General features: G+C 41.1%; 1 protein-coding gene across 1 annotated transcript in view; it reads right to left on the bottom strand.

Moving 5' to 3' along the window:
* Positions 1–8,639: 8,639 nt before the first annotated feature.
* LOC111933754 (vesicle-associated membrane protein 2-like) overlaps positions 8,640–18,811 on the bottom strand; it is a 48,922-nt gene continuing 38,750 nt past the window's right edge. Inside the window, exon 5 of the mRNA XM_086843467.1 lies at positions 8,640–17,412. Within this exon, the coding sequence (XP_086699593.1) occupies positions 17,396–17,412 (17 nt within the window). The 3' untranslated portion in view covers positions 8,640–17,395. The remainder of the gene's footprint in view (positions 17,413–18,811) is intronic.

The raw sequence follows: 18,811 nt of genomic DNA on the forward strand, positions 1-18,811 counted from the left end.
AAATTGGATGCTAAGTGGCAAACTAGCTAGAATCTGTTGCAGCACACCAAGTGCCCTCCCTGTCACAGGGACAGGCCTCACTCCAGCCAGACACTCAGCCATTCCCACCACTAACAGTACTAATTATAGACCGGTGATTTGTACTTGTTGAGGAAGGAAGAGCCAAATTTTAAATGGGAATGAGTGTCTTTCTGTATAATTCTAGAGAGTGTCTCTTAATTAAAAACACTTCATTTTCAGATTGAGTTTCCCATTACTCCTCTGTGTCAATTAATTTTCCGGCTTTAGTTCACACTTGAGCTGTTTTGAACTGCTCGTTGCTGCCACTGAAGTCAGCGGAAGCTTGGGTTTGTTTTTGGGAGAGGCTGTTTAGTGACTGGCTGAGTTTGCTTCAGGAAGAAAACCTGATGTACCTGGCCACACTACTGAAAACAAAGCAGGGATTTTCATAATCAGGCGTTGCAGAAGTCCCTTGTACTAAGTCAATTCAAGAGATTTCAGTAAATAAAGTTTTACAGATGCTGTCAATAAATAGAAGTTTCTGATAAGCAATCAGAAATTCTTTTGGTTTAATTCTAATCAGTTAAAAGGAAATGAGAAAGGACAGCTCATTTTGCTTATTGTCATTGAAACATAGAACCAGGGAACAAGAACAAGAACTGATACAAAGTGTGTTTGGACAAATCCCTTTGATATAAACAGCTTTGGCAATTTGCTCAAGAGAGTAACTAAACCAAAGAGGCAGAAATCTTTTCCCATCTTTGTGGATTATCAGGTATCTAATTGGTATAAGCTTAACTACAGTCCTTTACTAAGTGCAGCTCTAGGGAGAAAATCCTCAGCTACCTCGTTTCCGAGGTGTAAAATTTCTTGACAATTATGTGGCTGGAATATCCTTGGGATTTCTTCTTATCTGTCAGTAGCCAATAAATTTAAAATTACCATGTGAATGGGAGAAGCAAGCAGGCAGACAAAATCAAAATGATCACATGAGCCTTTTTTACACAGAAACCCACTAAAATATAGTACTCATTACCGTAATGAGACATATTCTATCCACTTGTAACATGTCACACTTCATTAGCAGTAGAGGAACTCTGGAATTCAATGCTTCTTTTGTGTAACTTCATGATAAAAAATAATAAAATTAAACAAGTCGTTTAAGCCAGTGAATAGAAAAAAAACCAAAACAAAACAAAGCAAACCCTTATATTTCTTAAAGGATAATGGTTAAAGGACATAAAAAGAAAGCAGGAATTAGTGATCCTAAGTAATATTAGCTAATTATTGTTCCTTAGAGGAAAGGCTGTGCTACAGGAAAGCAAAGGAACTATATTTGAGAAAAACAGAGTAGCTGGAACAAAACAGAAAGGTGAAATAAATCTTACCTTGCCAAAAAAGCTGAGCTGTGAGATGTGCCTTCCATGGGCATTTCTAAAAATGCTGTAGGGCTCATGGTTTCTTTGGGTCTGGATAGAGAACTAAGTCAGCATTGGGGTGTCTTTCTTTCTCATGGGTCTATAAAAAACCTACAAGGACCTTTCATTCCTTTTATTGGTATGGAAGTGGCTCCTTATGTGTTCCCCCACTCACAGGACTGCTAGAAAGAGGAGAATTTTCCTCTGCAGAAAGACTTTACACCATCACTGTGTTGGTTTCCCTATGGTCCTATCTGGGATTCCCTATCAAGGGAACAACTCACGTTAGGAACTCTTAACTCATGTTAAGCAGTTATTTTCTAGGCTGAGACAGGAAAGATGTAAATAGCTTGATGCTGTATTGTACATTTTCTAGCAAAAAGGTGCTTGGACTGAACAGCTCTGGGCTAATCGAGTTCAGCTGCATTTTGGCCTAGTCAGAGAGGATGCTGTCCTACTCTTCAAGGCACTTCAGAAAGCAAACCAAAAAAGGGAATGTTTTTTAAATGACAGATTTTAGACTTCACTGGAGCCTAATAACCAATGAATCAGCTTTTGCTGTCATACTTACTACTGAGAAAACATCTCCTCAAGTTCTAAAATGCAATTAAAGCACATGATGTCCCTATAATAATATATAATATATATTCTATAATATATAATCTATAAGCTATTATCTCACTACAAACTTGATCATTAGAACTTGGATTCAGGTCCCTCAGAAATACAAATCAGTTCCCAATGTGGCACTTGCCACATCAGGAGGCCATTATACCACACCTCAAATTGTGAATCTTACAATCTTACAGTAAGTGAGAATCTTACAATTCACACTGAGTTAATGTCAAATGTCACTTCCAGAAGCCAAATCTATTTGAATGAAGTTTTTCCCAGCCACACGTTGGATTACAGTACAATGAATTGTATAAGGATATACAATATATAATATAATTATTATTATTGTCAATATTATTGTATATTAACAAAATATACTTGAAAATTGCACTGAGCCTGTCCAAGCACAGCCACTGCTACTGAAGTGAATGCATTCCATTGTTTCCAATTTGGGATGCCACAGCAATCCTGGAGTATCAGCCCACTACAACCAAAGTGAAACAACAGGAAAATACCTACTATGAGGATTTCTGCATTCCACATTCAAAAATTACGTTACTATTTGCATACATTGATAGCTTTATCTGAAACAAAGCCTCAATTCCCCTTATATAATCAAGATTTTTTTTCTTTGTTGTCAGTGGCATTGGTGGAGTTAAGATTTTATAATACCAAAAATATTTTACAAATAAAGCTCTCATTTTCAAGGTTTACCCTGTTATATTGTAATTTCTGTTGTCTACTTTGTCAGAAAGTTTTATCAAAGCAGTAATTGATTTACTGCAAGGTGGAAAAGCAAAAGCACAACAGAAATTAATTTTGTATCTCATTGTTAAGAAAACTGAATGTGAAAGTTGAACACTCTTGTATGTGAAGTTATACAGTCAAGCTTTGATAATCAAACTAGACACAAATCTCCTTATTTTCAGAACCCTGTTCTCATCTCAACACCATCATTCTCACAATCATGGACACAAAACTATCCATTCCTTAGTAATGGTATTGCTGTTAGTATTGGTGTGTCCATATCTGCTGCTGGAGCTGGTTACAGTGGGAGAGCTGGGACACCAGCAGAGAAGATGGAATTGTTGTGGAGCTCTTGTTCCAAACGTGCTCCTGCAGGGCAGCAAGGGGTGTGTGAGAACACTGTGCAGAGAGAACTTTTTGTTCTCCCTTCAGTTCTACTTTACTGACTTTGGAGAAACCAGTTATTAAAAAGTAAGGTAGGGAATGTTCTTAAATGAGTCATGTTTGTTCTGTGGCTGTCAGACTGCATCCATAACTGGTTGAGTGGCTCCATTCAGCTGCTGAGGTCACTGCCATGCAGCACACCAGCCTTTGTACAGCTGCAGGCAACATGCTTCACACTGGCTCACAGGTGGAGATGGTCCATGAAGGGATCAACAGGTACTTCTCCACGTTGATGCAGAGTTTCCTGGTGCTTGCAAGAGCACAGGACAGGCTTAAAACACACAAGAAACTCACAGCCTTTCATTTGAAGACCAAGGTGCATTTATATTTTAAACTTGTTTTTAAACAAGACTTGAAAGGTTCTTTTAATGAGAAACAAGACCACATGATCAGTCAGCCTGAGCAATGCCAAAATAGAGAATGTCAGTGTGCAGGAAGCAGCCCTGTAAGCATCAGGATAATGCAAAGATGGCTTAGGCAAAGTGTGCAGCTTTTGTGGCTACACACAAATCATCTGATTACTCTTTTTTCCATAGAGAAAGTGGGGAATTTAAGAGTTAATGAACTCGAGAAGTAATAGCTATTGTAGACAAGAGGAAGAACACTTTCATTCAGTACCATGAAACAGAGAACAACAGGTGGGATGAAGCACAGAGGAGGAATGAGACAATGACAAACCCACAAAGAAAAATGCTGTTATGTTTGAAAACACTTGAGAAATTTGAAGCCTCAGCTAAAAACCTGATGTACAAGAAATGGAAAAGAGTTCTGAAAAACTATTAAAATGGATGCCAGTTACAGCAGAATGGCTTACCCAATGCAGTCTAATCCCATACAGACAAATTGTGACCAAATTTAAATTGCATTAGAGATTGAGTCTGACCCTCTTAGCCTATGTTGGCATCATTTGTGAAATAAATTCACTTGAACAATGAGCAGTGTCCCTGCTGTCACAGTGCAGTGCTGCCCACACCAGCTGCCCCTGTTTGACATTCCCAGGCTGGGCACCATGGGGTGGCTCTGCTCTCTGGACACCTCCTGTGCCCAGCAGGGTCACTTCAGGGAGCTGCAGCAGGCAGGTGGCTGCACTGCTGGACAGCTGGAAACAAAAAACATGGGCCTTTTTGTTCTTTGGGGTTTTTTCCCCTCCATGAAGACACTTTAAAAACCATTTATTATATTATATATTTTATATATATTTATATTATATTTATATATATATATATATATATTATAAATGTTTAAAAACATTTATTTTAAAATATTTACTTATTTATCTATGTGGAAAGAAAGTTTAAAAGTTTTAAATGCTTTCTGGCATGGCAGATATGTAGTCACGTGCCCACCCTTGGCAGGGTATTTTGAGGGGCAGAGGTGGCTCCAGAAATCTTTACAGAAACCTCCCAGAGATTGTGCTGTGGGCTGCAAAGATCCACAATAAATCTATAAAACAATCAGAAATAGAAGCCGCTAGTTTGAGAGGACTGAATTTTGACTTTTCCCTCATGTCTGGGCCGAATAGGAGCAGACAGGTTGTATGCTGAAGAGGTCCTTTTTAATGATTGTGTGCCTTTGGCTTCCTCTCTTTTCCAGGCTCACACCATGATGTGTTGTACAAGGCTGAAGAAGTGTTCAGACTGCATTTAACTCTGCACTAATGAGCTACCCAAAGGCCATTTTTAATCAAGTTCAGACACAGAGATACCTTGTCTTAATGGCACCAGAAGACACTTCAATATCCTACATGAGAGCTGATAAATCTACATACAGGCAAGGGGAGCCCAAAATGGGAACAGCACCCCTACTTACACAGCCAAGCTTGGCTTTCTCACTCCATGGAGTTTCAAGTTGTAGGCTCAGCTGCAGAGGATGTGGGCTGGCTCTTTGTCTGTGTTAAAGACAGACCTTGAGGATTCTTGTGCTTACAGCTATCCAAAGGTGCCTTTTCTCCATCTAGCTGCCAACCCTAGGCATACTGAAATAATAGTATTTTCAACAGGCATTCAAAGAGAACAGAGATGCCTGAGTAGTCAAGAAATGCTTCCTCTGGGAAGTGCAGGAGGCAAGTTTTACATTTGGTATAAAAAAACCTTTCTGGGGAGAAAAAGTCACGCAAACTGTGAGACTTCTGAGTGAAACAAAAGACAGAAATGAAGCTGTTAGGGATTGATGGGCAGTGTCTCAGGTCACCAGGCTGCCATTTGGCTGGGCACTGGATGTATCAATAGGATTTGTTTTGGTGATAGAGGCAGGAGAATTTGGATGAAATTTATTGTTGAGGATAGTGCTTACTGTTGATTCAACAATTATAATTTTGTTGGTCCCAAGCTATAGAGGTAAGAAAAAGAGATAAGAAAACCCAGCAGGTGTAACAGGATGATTAGGATGGCTGCCATGGGGGTTGGAGGGTAAATGCAGTTGTGAGAAATTCTAGTATGGTATTAAGATATTTCAGGTTTCTTCAATACAGACACCAAAACATTTGTGCCAGCACATACAGCATTTGGCAAAGCTTTACTCGGAGCAGAGAGCTGAGAACTGCAATGATCAGAAGAGACAGAACTGGCAAGCCTGCATGGATGAACTGTCAGGATGCCTAAGGAGGACATAGGCAGTCCTGAAGAAGTTTCTTCCTGAAGAAAAACAGCAGACAAAAGAGTAAGAACTACACACTGTGCCCAGAGAGTAAGCAGAACAATAAAAAGAGGTTTAGAGCCAGCCCAGAAATGAAGCTCAGATTGAGCTTTCTGGAGGACTGAAGCATGCCAAGAGCGTGTGTGGTTATGAAATGATGACTGATAAGCAGGTAAAAGGATGGCAAAACTAATCCAGAAAGTTCCTGTTGATAAAATGATTGAACTTTGAAGCTTGCAGGTGTCTTCAGAGTGAGACATTAAAAGGAGATTAAAGTATTCTTTGCCAGGGCAACCTGTGCATTGTAATTACTGGTTTGCATTCCCAGATCCTCAATCACCATTAACCCCAGTGTTCCTTGGGGCATGACAAATTCAGAAGCTTCCTATTCAGAATGGAACTGACTCACTGGACAGTCTGACTTGAGAAAAGGAATTCCTCCTTGTCTCCCTGCCCGTTTGACTCAGACTGGTGAGAATTTTTTGTTTTCTCTTTTCTGTACCTCTCTTGGATCATCAGAAGGGAAGTCGAACAAAACCTGGGTTGTTGCAGGGCTGTGTGGTGCTGGCAACACCCCTGATTTGGGCAGCCCTTTCAGTGCACTGTCTACATGGATTACTACAGATTGTGTCACAGGAGCATGCAGGAGGCTATTGGGGAGCCTTTCCAGCTCCTGCTCAAACTGTGTTTTCTAGGCTGAGCCAGGAAAGGTGTAAATAGCTTGATGCTGTATTGTACATTTTCTAGCAAAAAGAACAACCTGCCAGTCATTAGGTAAGTACCAGAAGTCAAATTATCAAATCCACTGGCTACATTCTACAGAGCAAATCTGTGTTATGGCCAACAGGATGTAGAAACACCAGGCTTTATTTTCCTTTGTAGTCAGCCAACAGCTGTTAAATTCTAATTACACTGTTCAGATGATAAGGGAGAAGATAAGGGTGTTACTTCTGCAGAATCATTCTAAAAACTGCCTTAAAAGTGTAATAACTCAGTGCCAGGAAATTCCCCTGGTAAAATGTAGTGTTTATGGTTAGCAGAGTGTGGCAAGAGCTTTTGATGATAGCTGCCCAACCACAGGCAGTGTTACAAGGTTGTGTTTCCCTCGAACAGAAACTCTTAGGAAGGCAAGAAAAGCTGCCTTGGCTTTACAGTAGTTACCACTGCCTCACTCTCTTTCATATGGAACTCAAGTTAGTTTACCAACTTTTCTTCTCAGACTGCAATTTTGACCATCTTTAGTCATGTGAGTTTTGGTTTTTTTTTTAATTTTAAAACTGTCAGGAACACTTACAAGCACTTATTCATTCACTTACCTTCAGGTACTTCAGCTTACAAAGCAAAGTGTACAAGCAGTCACCCCAAGGACTGTTTTGTCTTTGAGCTGTCTTGTATTAACATTCCAAAGCATCTCCCAAGAGCTCATAACCCCACATAAATTAATAATCCCTAGGAAGCAGTTCTTCTTTCTGCTCCCTGAACTGCCCTGAATTATGCAAATCTATCTGACCAGAATGAAAGGTAGATTTTTCATGTAATCTTACTGATTCTTCCATATCCATCTAAATAGCTCCATTATTTTAAGCATAACTTCATTTTCACTCGGTTTTATCACTTGCAATTCTATATAAGCTCAGAAATTGGGATTTTTTTTCAAGAAAACTGAGCTAATTACACAACCTTGCTGTAAGAGTGCTAAGTGGAGCATCAGCCCATTGTGCTCCCTCAATAAGCCTCACTTTGGCTTTGATCAGTTTCCTGTGTTCTTTAATATCATGTTCATATGCACCAGTCAACATAATTCCCTTTCTCACTTCATCCTTATGTGCTGTTTCACACAGACCAGAATGTGCAATGTATGAAATCAGTGATTGCTTTGTCTCCTTTTAGACTCACAAGTGTCTCCACAATTGATTGCCAGGTGCACTGTGTTACCAAGGACAAATCCATAGTTTTGTTAATAAAGAACCTTCTCTTAAAAAAGGCATCTTGACATTACCTGGCTTGGGGGTGGGGAGGGACAATAATGTGCCTTTTTCTATGTTCTGAGATAATTTGCAACAAAACTGGAGAAGTTGTTGAACAATGCACAGAACCAGTGCATTGAAGGTGTGAAGCTACTTGGGAGTTACAGTGATGCTTATGCAATTTAAAATTTAGGTGTAGGCACTAGGAAGGGGAGAAAAGCAGCTTCCAAGCCTTGTCCCTTCAAAGGGCTTAATTGCTCATTAGGAATAACCATGGCAACAGTTACCATGGCCCATTAATCCATCACACAAGTGGCCAGCACCAGCTGCTTCAAGTCAAGGCAGGACCCTGCAAGAGAGTCTGTATTCCCCTCGCTGAAAATCCTTCTTTCTTCATCTAAAATCTGTCCAACATACACCAAATTGATGAACTATCAGTATTTCATAGCATTAAGTTCCCTGAGCTCACCGTGCCCTATTAAAGGGAAAACCCACGTTACCATTATGAAAATTAAGAATATGGTCAAATCCACTACATGTGTTTTCTTATCTGCTCCTGTTCACCATTCGTTAATTTTTGTGTATATTTTGTAACATTTGTATATTTTTGTACAGGTTTCTTTCACTGCTTATACAACGGAAGTGCTTTTTTTCTCTTTTCTGTTCTGCTGAACATGTAAAAACCCAGTGTGAATTAGAAAATCTTCATTTCTAGAAATCTCTAGTATTTAACACAGAGAGGGAATGAAAGCTGAAGCCACTGAACTGTCCTAAAACCCCTCTGTATTGGGAACAGAATGATACAAACTCAAACTTCTTAAAACAAGATTTATTGGCACAAACATACATGTTACAAATGTCTACGATATTCCTGGAAAATATGTTCACCACTTCAAAAAAATCACCGTTCACAGAAAAGTACAGTAATATCAAACTTTGTAAGTCATCACAATTTCAGCATCAAAATACATGCATTTTATCATTTATAAATGAAATTCCACTGACCTCCAGGTAAAGCACTTTAAGAAATGTCCTGGTCTCCACAACATTATTTTTTCCCTCTCCAGATCGTTCCAATAAGGTGCAAATGGGTTGTTTTTCTGTAGAGGCACAAATCACAGCTCCTTGCTCAGTACAGCTGAGTCTGTGAGGTGAGAGATGCTGTTCTCAGCACAGACTTTCAGGTCCTTTCTGAGTGTGTTACTACAGAGCTTAACACCACGGTGTGGCCTTAAAAAGAATGCAGTTAGAGATTTGGTCTGGAGTTTGGGCTTTTAAAAGGGCAACTGAAAGCTTATTTCTGGTTATTCCCATTACAGGAAGTAAAGCTTGAAGAATTACAAGGAAAGAGGTAGAAGAAAGGTTTTTATTTTGCACTGCAATTCCATCAGCATTTGAAACGGGTGTGGCATTGCCAAGGTTACTTGTGAGGAGAAGGAGTAATCTCAGTAAATCCTCTTCTTTCTTTGGTGCCAGTTTAGTAACTTAATAGCCACTCCAGATTTTGTCACTGACCTCAGATAATACAGAACAAGACTTCAGCAGAGGTCCTGCGTCTGCTTCTGTGCCTATTCCAGGCTGAGTGTCAGAGAAGCAGGCTTCACACACTCACACAGGGGAGAGAATGCACTGATGTCCTCAGCATCATCACATCTGCCTTCATCCAATGGCAACAAGAACAAAGGAAAATTTCAGTGGGAATTCTTTGAAAAAGAGGTGGGTTACACCTAATTCCACTAGGTCTGAATTCGATTCTAATCAGATCAGTGCACAACAGAACAAAAAGGCAAAACCATAAAGCACGTGCACTTACAGAGGTGTTTCCTGCACTTCCATCAGCCTTGGTAGGGCACTGAACACATACCCAATGACAGAAATTGTTGTGGAGCTGTGGGTCTTGGAGGTTTTCAAACCTCATCAAAACCAAAGCTGTGTAACCTGCTCCAGCCCCAAAGGCAGCCCTGCTCCGAGCAGGACATTGGACCAGGCAGCCCCGGAGGGTCCTTTTCACCCCAGTATTTTTTATCATTCAAAGGAAAGCTTTTTCCACTGCTGAATTAGAACATGGCACAGATTCCATGCCAGGCCTGGATTTAGTGAGGACAAATGAGGGTTTTTTTTGTTGTGTTAAACAGAAAATGGAAATTCACTGTGTGCTTGGGCACACGTTGAAGTCACTTCCAGACCAGGACATGCCTCGCTCCTCGCTCCAGGCTGGCGAGTGTGAGATACTGCAGTGCAGAATTGATTGCACAAACACCTCCAGAGGCTGCTCTTCTGTGCTAACACTCAAGCACAAGTCGTTAAGGAAAATACTAATTAGCTGGCTATGAACTCATTTCCTGCAATGAGCATAACAAGTTTATAATAAGAGTTCATACCTTGCCACTTAGAGGACTTTTGATGCTGCAAAACGACTAAAGGTGGCTCACAGTAGAATGTGGCTGTTTCACCTCTTTCATCCTTGGAAGGAGAACACCTCACCCAAATGGCAAATGCCTCTCTACATATATAAGCACTTCCTTTGGAAAGGGGAAGGAAAAAAGAATAGGAGCTGTCAAATAAAACTTTAACCTCTACACAGTTTGTGCTTCCCCCTCAGAATGTATTTTTGCAACAGACAAAGCATATTTTTGAGTCCTGCTCTTGAGTAGGAGGTGCTAATTTCTAATCTTTCAGTGATGCTGATAAACCTCATGTGAGTAATATTTTACCACATTTGTGGTTGGGGGAGGGAGGACGTTTCATTTACAAAAATAATGATGTTTTTAGTGATAAGTAAACTATCCGTAACATTTTATTGTGCAGATCTGCGAGTGTGTCGTAGCAATATTAGCATTTTATTGTCTGGGGAAAAAGTAGATGGAATATAGATTGAAATTAGCTTTTCTAGTGAGGAAAAAAAATGTTCTTTCATCCTTAGTTAAGCTTTGGAAACTAAGTGTTTGACTATTTTTCTAGCTGTTAATTGCTTAAATAATATATAAATAAGTCATGGTTAAACTTTATACCCATAGTCTTTGCCATACATTTCTACTTTGGATCAGAATATATTTTCCCTTTGGGTTCCATGAAAGGCTGAACTTGCATTATTTAGTAGCTTGCTGGTGGCATGGTAGTCACACCGATCAGTGAATTTTCAGTTCCAGCCAAGACTACTTTCATTAATAAAGAAATTTTAGCAAACATTCAGATGAACAATATAAATATTAATAGCTAAACTTCTGAAAAAATGATGCATTGAGCATCTATGAATTTGTAGGTCCATTATATGCACTATCTCAATCCTTCATCTTAGAAAGAAAATAATTGCAGCTGCCATTATTTAGTTTTACTTTAAACAAACCCGCAGTGTATCAGGGGGAGAAACTGATTGAATCCTTCTAAACTTTTCCTCACAAAGAACTCAGAACACCACCATGTGTTCACATCTATATGACAGGAATATAAGAGATTCAACAGAGGGGTTTTTTATCCTCACCTTAGACCATTTACAGGTGGACAGGCACAGGTAATAATCGTGCTGTGTCAAAAAGATTCTGTTACCGAGCTCAAACTGCTCTAGGACATTCAGGCTGGATCTTTCCTGCCCCAGGCACTCTGAAATCCTGATTTGACTGAAGCTGCCAGCAGCCCCATGTCCTGGGCTAGAACAGCCCAAATGGTGCCCTCTGCAAGGAGTGCTGCACCATCCATCTCCTGCACTGGCCAGAAAAAACCTACCATCTGTCACAGTTCATTCAGCTATTTGAATTTAATAGACAAGCACTGCTTAATTTTAATATGAAAAGGGTGCTCTTAGGTAGAGCCACTTATAAAAAGGATTTCACTGAATGTTAGCAATATTTCACTTGGACCATTTCCCAATTTACAGTATTGTGATCGCCACAATATCCTTATTTAGTGTTCCCTCTCTTTCCAAAAGAATTAATGAAATTTCTGTTACAAGAACTGTTAAATAAATGTAATTATAATTCCAATTTAAAGTAGTGTAGCAAAAATGCTGTTGTTTGGCCTTCTTTTATGTCAGATGATTTTGAGCCAAATGAAGGCCCAGGAGCCGTGTTCTGCCCCAGGTGCTGTCAGCCAGGGGGTGGAGGTTTGAGGAGAGCTGGGCACTGTGGGGAGGAGGTTCTGCTTCAGCCAAGGCTCACCTGAGCTCTGCTGAGGGCAGCAGTGACACTGGGGCAGAAGGCAGGGAGACAACCCAGAGGGCAGAACAATGTTCTGTGTTCCAAATGCACCACGCTCCAAAACCACAGTGGCTTTCTAAGAGAACAGAGAGAGACTTGAAGAATAATGGCTAAGCCAGACACTGTGAGAAGAGCTAAAGAATGGAGAAGGTTTTTTTTCTAATTGTCTCTGTTGTTGCCTATGATGTTTTCTCTTTGAGAACAAGCACATTGCCCTTTTAAACTTGTAGCACATGGCTTCTCTGGTTGAATAGAGTGTTATGTGCAAACCATGAGGCTGAATTCATGTTTGAAAGCAGTGCAGGTTCTGGGTTTGCTTTGGAGAGTTAGCAGATGTGATACACTCATGACAGAATGAGGTTACTGCAGGAGTGACTCATTGTTGAATAATCAAGTGTTTACTCCACCAAAACTGCATGTAACCAGACTGCCACAGTTTTTCTGCTTTATTCTAAGATGTAGCTTTTAAATGTCAGTGCACCAGGAAGGAAGGTAAACTCCTTGGGTGGCTCAGATCTCTTTTTATGCATGTGTTCAGAGGCAGAGAGTCTTACGGTTCTCAATGGAGTAGAAAAACTACTGAGCACATCAATTGAGACATACATTAATCAATTGAGGAAGGAAAATTAACTGAAGAGGAAAACTGAATCCTTTCCTGAAGTGTTTCTGAAGTAGACCAGATGGAGAAAGAACAACTGGTGTGAGGTTCTGCTTTGGTTGTTTCATACACCCCAATCCAGTGTCCCCCCTGACAATAATGTTACTGTTTGAGAAACCTCCAGCCTCATTTCTCGAGCTGCAATTAATTTTTTTCAATCTACTTTCTTCTGCCTTTTAATTTTGCTTTTAAAGAAGCTAATTTGAGGGTGCTTGTGCTTTCTCTGGCTCTGAAGTTTCTTGTCTAGCAAATCAGGTGAGGAAGAACTGGCTGGAAGAGCATCCCAGTCTTCTGACGAGACAGAGGGCCCAAAGGTTATGATCTGTTACAGGTCTAAAGTTCAGGTCAGGATGCAAAGCCAGACCAAAGAGACTTTGAGGCCTTTTTCTAATACTCACTGTGTACACTGGGAGGCTGCAGGTTCAGCTCACTTCCCTGTTTAAAGGGCAGGAGAAGCAGGGCTGAGATGAAAATCCTGGATCACACCCCAAGTGCTCCCTAGGTTATTGGTGAAGGTCTCCCACCAACATGCAGTCAAGGTGCTCTCTTAAAAATCAAATAATAGATCATGCATATTCCCTCTGTGTGGATAATCTCCCATGGAATAGAGAAAATTCACTATGAAAAATCATGGAAGAATTGAGCTTGATCTTCTAGAAGTTCCTGAAGTTTAACTCTGCCATGGTGGATGCCCTTCTGAGAAGCAGACATCACATTTTGCAGGTATGTTCTACTACCAATGTCAAGAATTTGCTCTTAAGGGCTAAAATCCTTGGTATTCAGACAAGAAGTAGTCCAGCTGCTCATAAAATGAAAGTTGGGTCCCTGTCAGAGGAGCAGTGACAAAAACAGTAGAATTTTAAAAGGTCTTGCTACTCAGACAAAAGCACAGCAGATTGAGGCTGTTGTAATTAATTCCTTGCACAGTCAATGGTGTCCTGCTCTTCCATCACTGGGTGTTTAAGTCACTTACTGCAGATCACGATATAAAAAGGAAAAACCCAAATATTTTACTTGTCTAAACTGTTCCTGGGGCTAACCTCATGTGGATTCCAACTGAATGGAAGTGCCAGCTTTAGAAATCCAACTGACAACATTTCTAACTCACCCCTTGTCTTACAGGCCCTGGGTTCAGAATCCTTGTCAGATTCTCCCATCCTTCTTCTAAGAGCACTGGATTAGGTTTGACTCTGTTGGATTGACTGTGCTGTTATGGAATGCTGTGAAGATCAGGTCAAGCACCTCCTTAGGGTTTCCACACTAAGTTTTCCTGCCAAGCTCTGTGCAAATGCTGTTTTGGGGTTTAAATCCACATCTGGGAGCTGAATTGGAGAGAAGGTGTAATGCCCGAGCAGGACCTCAGTAACCTGTTGGTGGTGGGTGCAAGCAACACTTGACCAAGCTCAGGGGCTGCTGCAGGATCATTGAGAAGATCCTTGAGAAGCCAAGCAGCAGCACAGGCAGGCATGGAGCAGCTGTTAACCCCTTGCTTTCCGCTGTGCTGTGTGTGAAGGGCATCTCCTGCTGTACAGCCCCTGGCATGTACAGCTGGGCTCCGGAAAGCAGGGGAGGAGCTGCTTGTGAGGATGGAGCAGGCAGGCCTCAAACAGTATCTGTTTCTGGATAAAGCTATCAGAAGCATTGCTTGCAGCCAGGAGAGGCTGCAGTTTGGTCCCCAAGGCAGCAGTCAGAAAGCAGTGGCCTAGGAGTGCCCTGAGGGTTTGCCAGGGAGTCACTAAACAGGGGCCCTCTTGTGATGCTTTACCAGCCCAAGAGCTGAGGCAGCAGTCAGTGGTGCAGAGCAGGAGCTGAAATTCTCATCAGTGGTGACTGAACAAGAATGACTTAACCTTGCCATGGAAAACTTACAGGCAGGCAGTCGTAACTGCACGGGCATTTAAAATGTAGAAGCAGCGAGTGGAAAACAATCAATCCTGGCTTCAACACAAATCAGATCTCCAGCTGTGTTTGTATAGATTGTGCTCTGCACCAGCCTGCACATATGTGATGCTCTTGCACAATCTGTGACCCTGAACAGTCCTGTGTTACCATATTCTGTGCCAGAGTAGCTCTGGGTCTGTGCATGGGGGAAAGACACACTTGTTCATGCTTCCTGAATTAGAAAGGTTACACAGTTTATCTCACCAATTACAACCTACCACCACAGCACATGCAGTAGCAAACATTGAGCATTCACCAGCACACCCTGGGCAAACAGCTTTGGAAAGTTAAACACATTAATTTACCGTATTTCATTACCACACAGAAGGAAACAGTCTCTTCACAAACATTCTACAACCCACTAGAAGGCAGGTTTCTTAGCTCTTCCTTGCAAATTCTCACTTATATTTAGCAGGCATCCCCATTAGTTACAGTTTTGAGAGAGAATGGGTCCACATTCCACAAAGAGCAGTTCCTGTTCTCCACTCTCACCTGAAGGTATTATTTGGTTATTAACTTGCTGGAACTACATTAGCTGGGAGGATGCAAGCTTTGCACCCTTGTAGCACTTCCACTGCAGTTTCATTTGGGAGCTTTAGAGGATTCAAACTCTTTCATGTGTGTTTGCAGTCCTGCCAGCTGAGCACCAGTTCAGCCTCCCAGAGGAGAAGGAACATCTGCATTAAGGCTCAGTGTCAGCATTTCACCTTCCTGAAGTTGCACCACCTCCAGCAAAAGCTATCTCCATCTCGTGAGGCTGCTCGGTGGAGAAGCCCTTTGGGGACACCACGCCCAACACAGCTGTGGGTGGCAGGGTCCCACTTTCAGGAGAGAATTCCTTCATGTCAGCTATCCAGTTATCTTAGCAGTTCAAATGGCTCCTGAAGTTGGATGGCTCATTCCTCTACCAGTGCAAGCTCATTTTTACACAGCCCTCAGCTGTGCCCCCTCCAGAGTCAGGCCTCTCATCGCTGCTACGATTTTTGTCCAGCCCATGAGGATTTCAGAATTGTTTGTGTTGTGTTGAAGTGATCAGGGCATACCAGGGAATCCACTATCACATTAGTAACTTTGAATATTCAGCTTCATTAAGACTGGGGCCACTGATGACTTAATGATATGAAGCAGGACACGTGACTATAAAGTGATAAATACTTAGGGGGAAATGCAACTGGAACCTTTCAATCGATCATTACTTATTCTCTCTGCAAAATTCTACTTCTGCACAATTTATGTATAGATTCACAGCAACAAACTGGCCAGGCTCTCCATTTTTTTAATCTAAAACCATATCAGGAGAGATACTCCACTGTGGGAATATTTACACTTCCATTATCACTGCTTCTATTCCCTAATTAAATTGCAGACAAAAAAACCCCAACCCATCAAACTATTATTTTTTTAAAATTCTATTAATTCTTCTTAGAAATTCTGAAGGAGTTATCCTAAAAAGACCCTTTCCTGAATTTCCTGGCTCAAAATTTGATTAATTAATTTTTAGTTTGGTTAAGGATGATTAAACTATTCACTGCTTTAAAAAAAACGAAACAAGAAATTCACAGGAGCATACAAGAACTTTCTCTCAAGCCACAACATATAATTTCTTTTAATTACATTAAATGTTAGCTTAAATTAATTGAGTATAATAGGTCTCTCAGCTGAGCACTTTACAAAGATGACAGTATAGTTTATGAACTATCCACATGCACAAATTCAAGTATATCTTTATAAACCCTATTAACACCACTTTGGACAGTGTTTCTGTTCCTTCCTCTTCTCCAGGAAAGCTTTGCTAGGCACCCTTCCCTTTCTCAGCCTCTGCCCACTGTTCCCCCTACTTGTTCCTGGTTTTTGAGCGATCCTGGCAGTGGGGACCATTTCTGCAAACTGCTGCAGAGGCAGCTGGGCAGGCACAGACATCACCAGAGCTGCTCATGGCCTTTAAACCAGGCTCTAATTATTGGGGTTGGCATTCAATAATGCCAGTTCATGTCCATGAAACCTGACAAATGGCAAGAGTCACTGGTGATGCTTGCATTACCACTCCTGCATTTCACTTGGCTTTTCCAGGACTGTGCTAGCTGGTGCTTTTTGGCTCTCACAGATTTTTGTTGCTCTCACAGTGAGGCCATCTTGGTTGTTCAGAGGTGCTTTCCATAAGGACAAAAATAAAGTCCATAAAAAGATGATAAACCAGTCTCATTTATTTTCTGTGGACAGTGTTTTTAGTTTTGGATTCTGTGCCTAATCTCAAAAAAGGCTGTGTTTGGTTGGTTAAATTGAAATATGATATCTTACATGAATATTTATAGGAATCATTTTCTTCAATGGGAGCAACAGATACATCTGACGATGGATTTTGCCATCCAACTTCAGGAGCTCAGTTGAGAATTTTGGTGCTAATGTTTGCTGCAACCTTAGGTTTGGGTCCAATCCACCTGCCAGTGTCCCTTTAAACAGGAGCTTCCCCACAGCTGCATTCTCTGATTCTGAGATGTTTTAAGATGCTTTTCATATACTACAGTTTCTGAAGGTCAGTGCGCACACATTTTAAGACACAGTGATTAGACAGTGTATGGAACTACTTGGCAGTATTTAGCTGGTACAGTTTCTTGTGGAAACAACAGAATTCCAAAATACACCACACTGAATGCTTATGGGTTATTACAAGCAAAAATCCCGAGAGGCTGGGAATTAAAAAGCGGAGTTCAACAAAGGAACACTGATACCGTCGGTTGATATGAACAAGGTTGTGCCAAGTCTTCCTTCTTTGCTCTTTCAAGTGGAGAAATAAACTGGGAAATGAAGCAGAAGGAAAGAAAGATTTAAAAAAAGACAAAACCCCAAGAGTTATCACAGAGTTACTGCCGTGCTTTATCTCACAGAAGCGCGTGATGTCAGAGCATTGCAAACATCTTTAGCACATTTCAGCTGGAGGAGCGGGATGTGTCTGGCACACAGAGTTCCTGTTAGCAGAGGTGGGGATGCTTCTCCTGTGAGCAAAGGAATTTGGAGGGGAAACTGGAGCAGAGAGCAGAGAGACTGTGGCTCGAAAGGCAGCAAGGGCAAGGGCTGGCAGAGATGGCAGCTGCTCGCCCCAGCAACACCTGCAAAGCCTCCAGCAGGCAGCTGGGGCCATTCCAGCACCCATGGCAGCTTTTCTAATCTAAAACCATGTCAGGAGAGATACTCCACTGTGGGAATATTTACACTTCCATTATCTCTGCTTCTATTCCCTAATTAAATTGCAGACAAAAAAAAAAAAAACCAACCCAACCCATCAAACTATTATTTTTTTTTTAATTTCTATGAATTCTTCTTAGAAATTCTGAAGGAGTTAGCTAGTGAGTTAGTGAAAAGTGGCTCAGTTTGCTGCATCCACCCCTTGTTGAGGGGATGATCTTGTTCCCACTCAGATCACAGACTGGAAAAGACATGCAGGCTTTGTCTAACAGCATCTGGATGCTTGGTGTCTGTAGGATTTAAACATTTACTTGAGAGCTATGGTAAATAAACACAGCACTAAGTTAGATACACAAGATCTTTCCTGAAGCTGTACCCTTTAGGCACTTATCACACAAGAATCAAATAGACTGGAAAAATAATTTGAACAGCAGGTACACTCAAATCTCAACAGGTCCACTCAAACCTCTCTGACCTGCTACTCAATCTCACTATGGTGAGCCACAGCCTGGGATGAACAATGTGACACTCAAGTTTGTGATTAAATACCCTAAACTCAGCCTAACTCATGTCAAACCTGCACTGGTTTGTTTGGTTTGTTTTGTTTTTGTGGGGTTTTTTTTTGTGGTTTTGTTTGGTTGGCTGTTGTTGTTGTTTCCTTGGTTATTGGTTTGGGGTTTTTTAACTTACAACATTTAAAACCAAAAGCAAAACGATGTTCTTACTTATAAATGTTTCAGCCTAGACCTCTATGGAGGAGACAGGAGCTATCCTGACCACTTTTTACTGTCTTGTTAAGACTCACACCATGCTCACTGAGGAATACATACCCAGCAGTCAGCTCAGTGGCTGCACATCTTTTGTCTGGTTGCTGCACCAGGCTGCAGAACAAAGGCTGGTCTTTCTCTTGAAGCCAGTTTCTTTGAGCTCCCAGTTAATATAGTTAATTAATATCTAACCACTTCCCACTCTTGCTGTATCAGTGTTACGAAACCTGGAATTATTCTGGGT

The sequence above is a fragment of the Cyanistes caeruleus genome, chromosome 10, assembly GCF_971803275.1.
Source record: "Cyanistes caeruleus chromosome 10, bCyaCae1.hap1.1, whole genome shotgun sequence".
In the NCBI taxonomy this organism is placed as follows: domain Eukaryota; kingdom Metazoa; phylum Chordata; class Aves; order Passeriformes; family Paridae; genus Cyanistes; species Cyanistes caeruleus.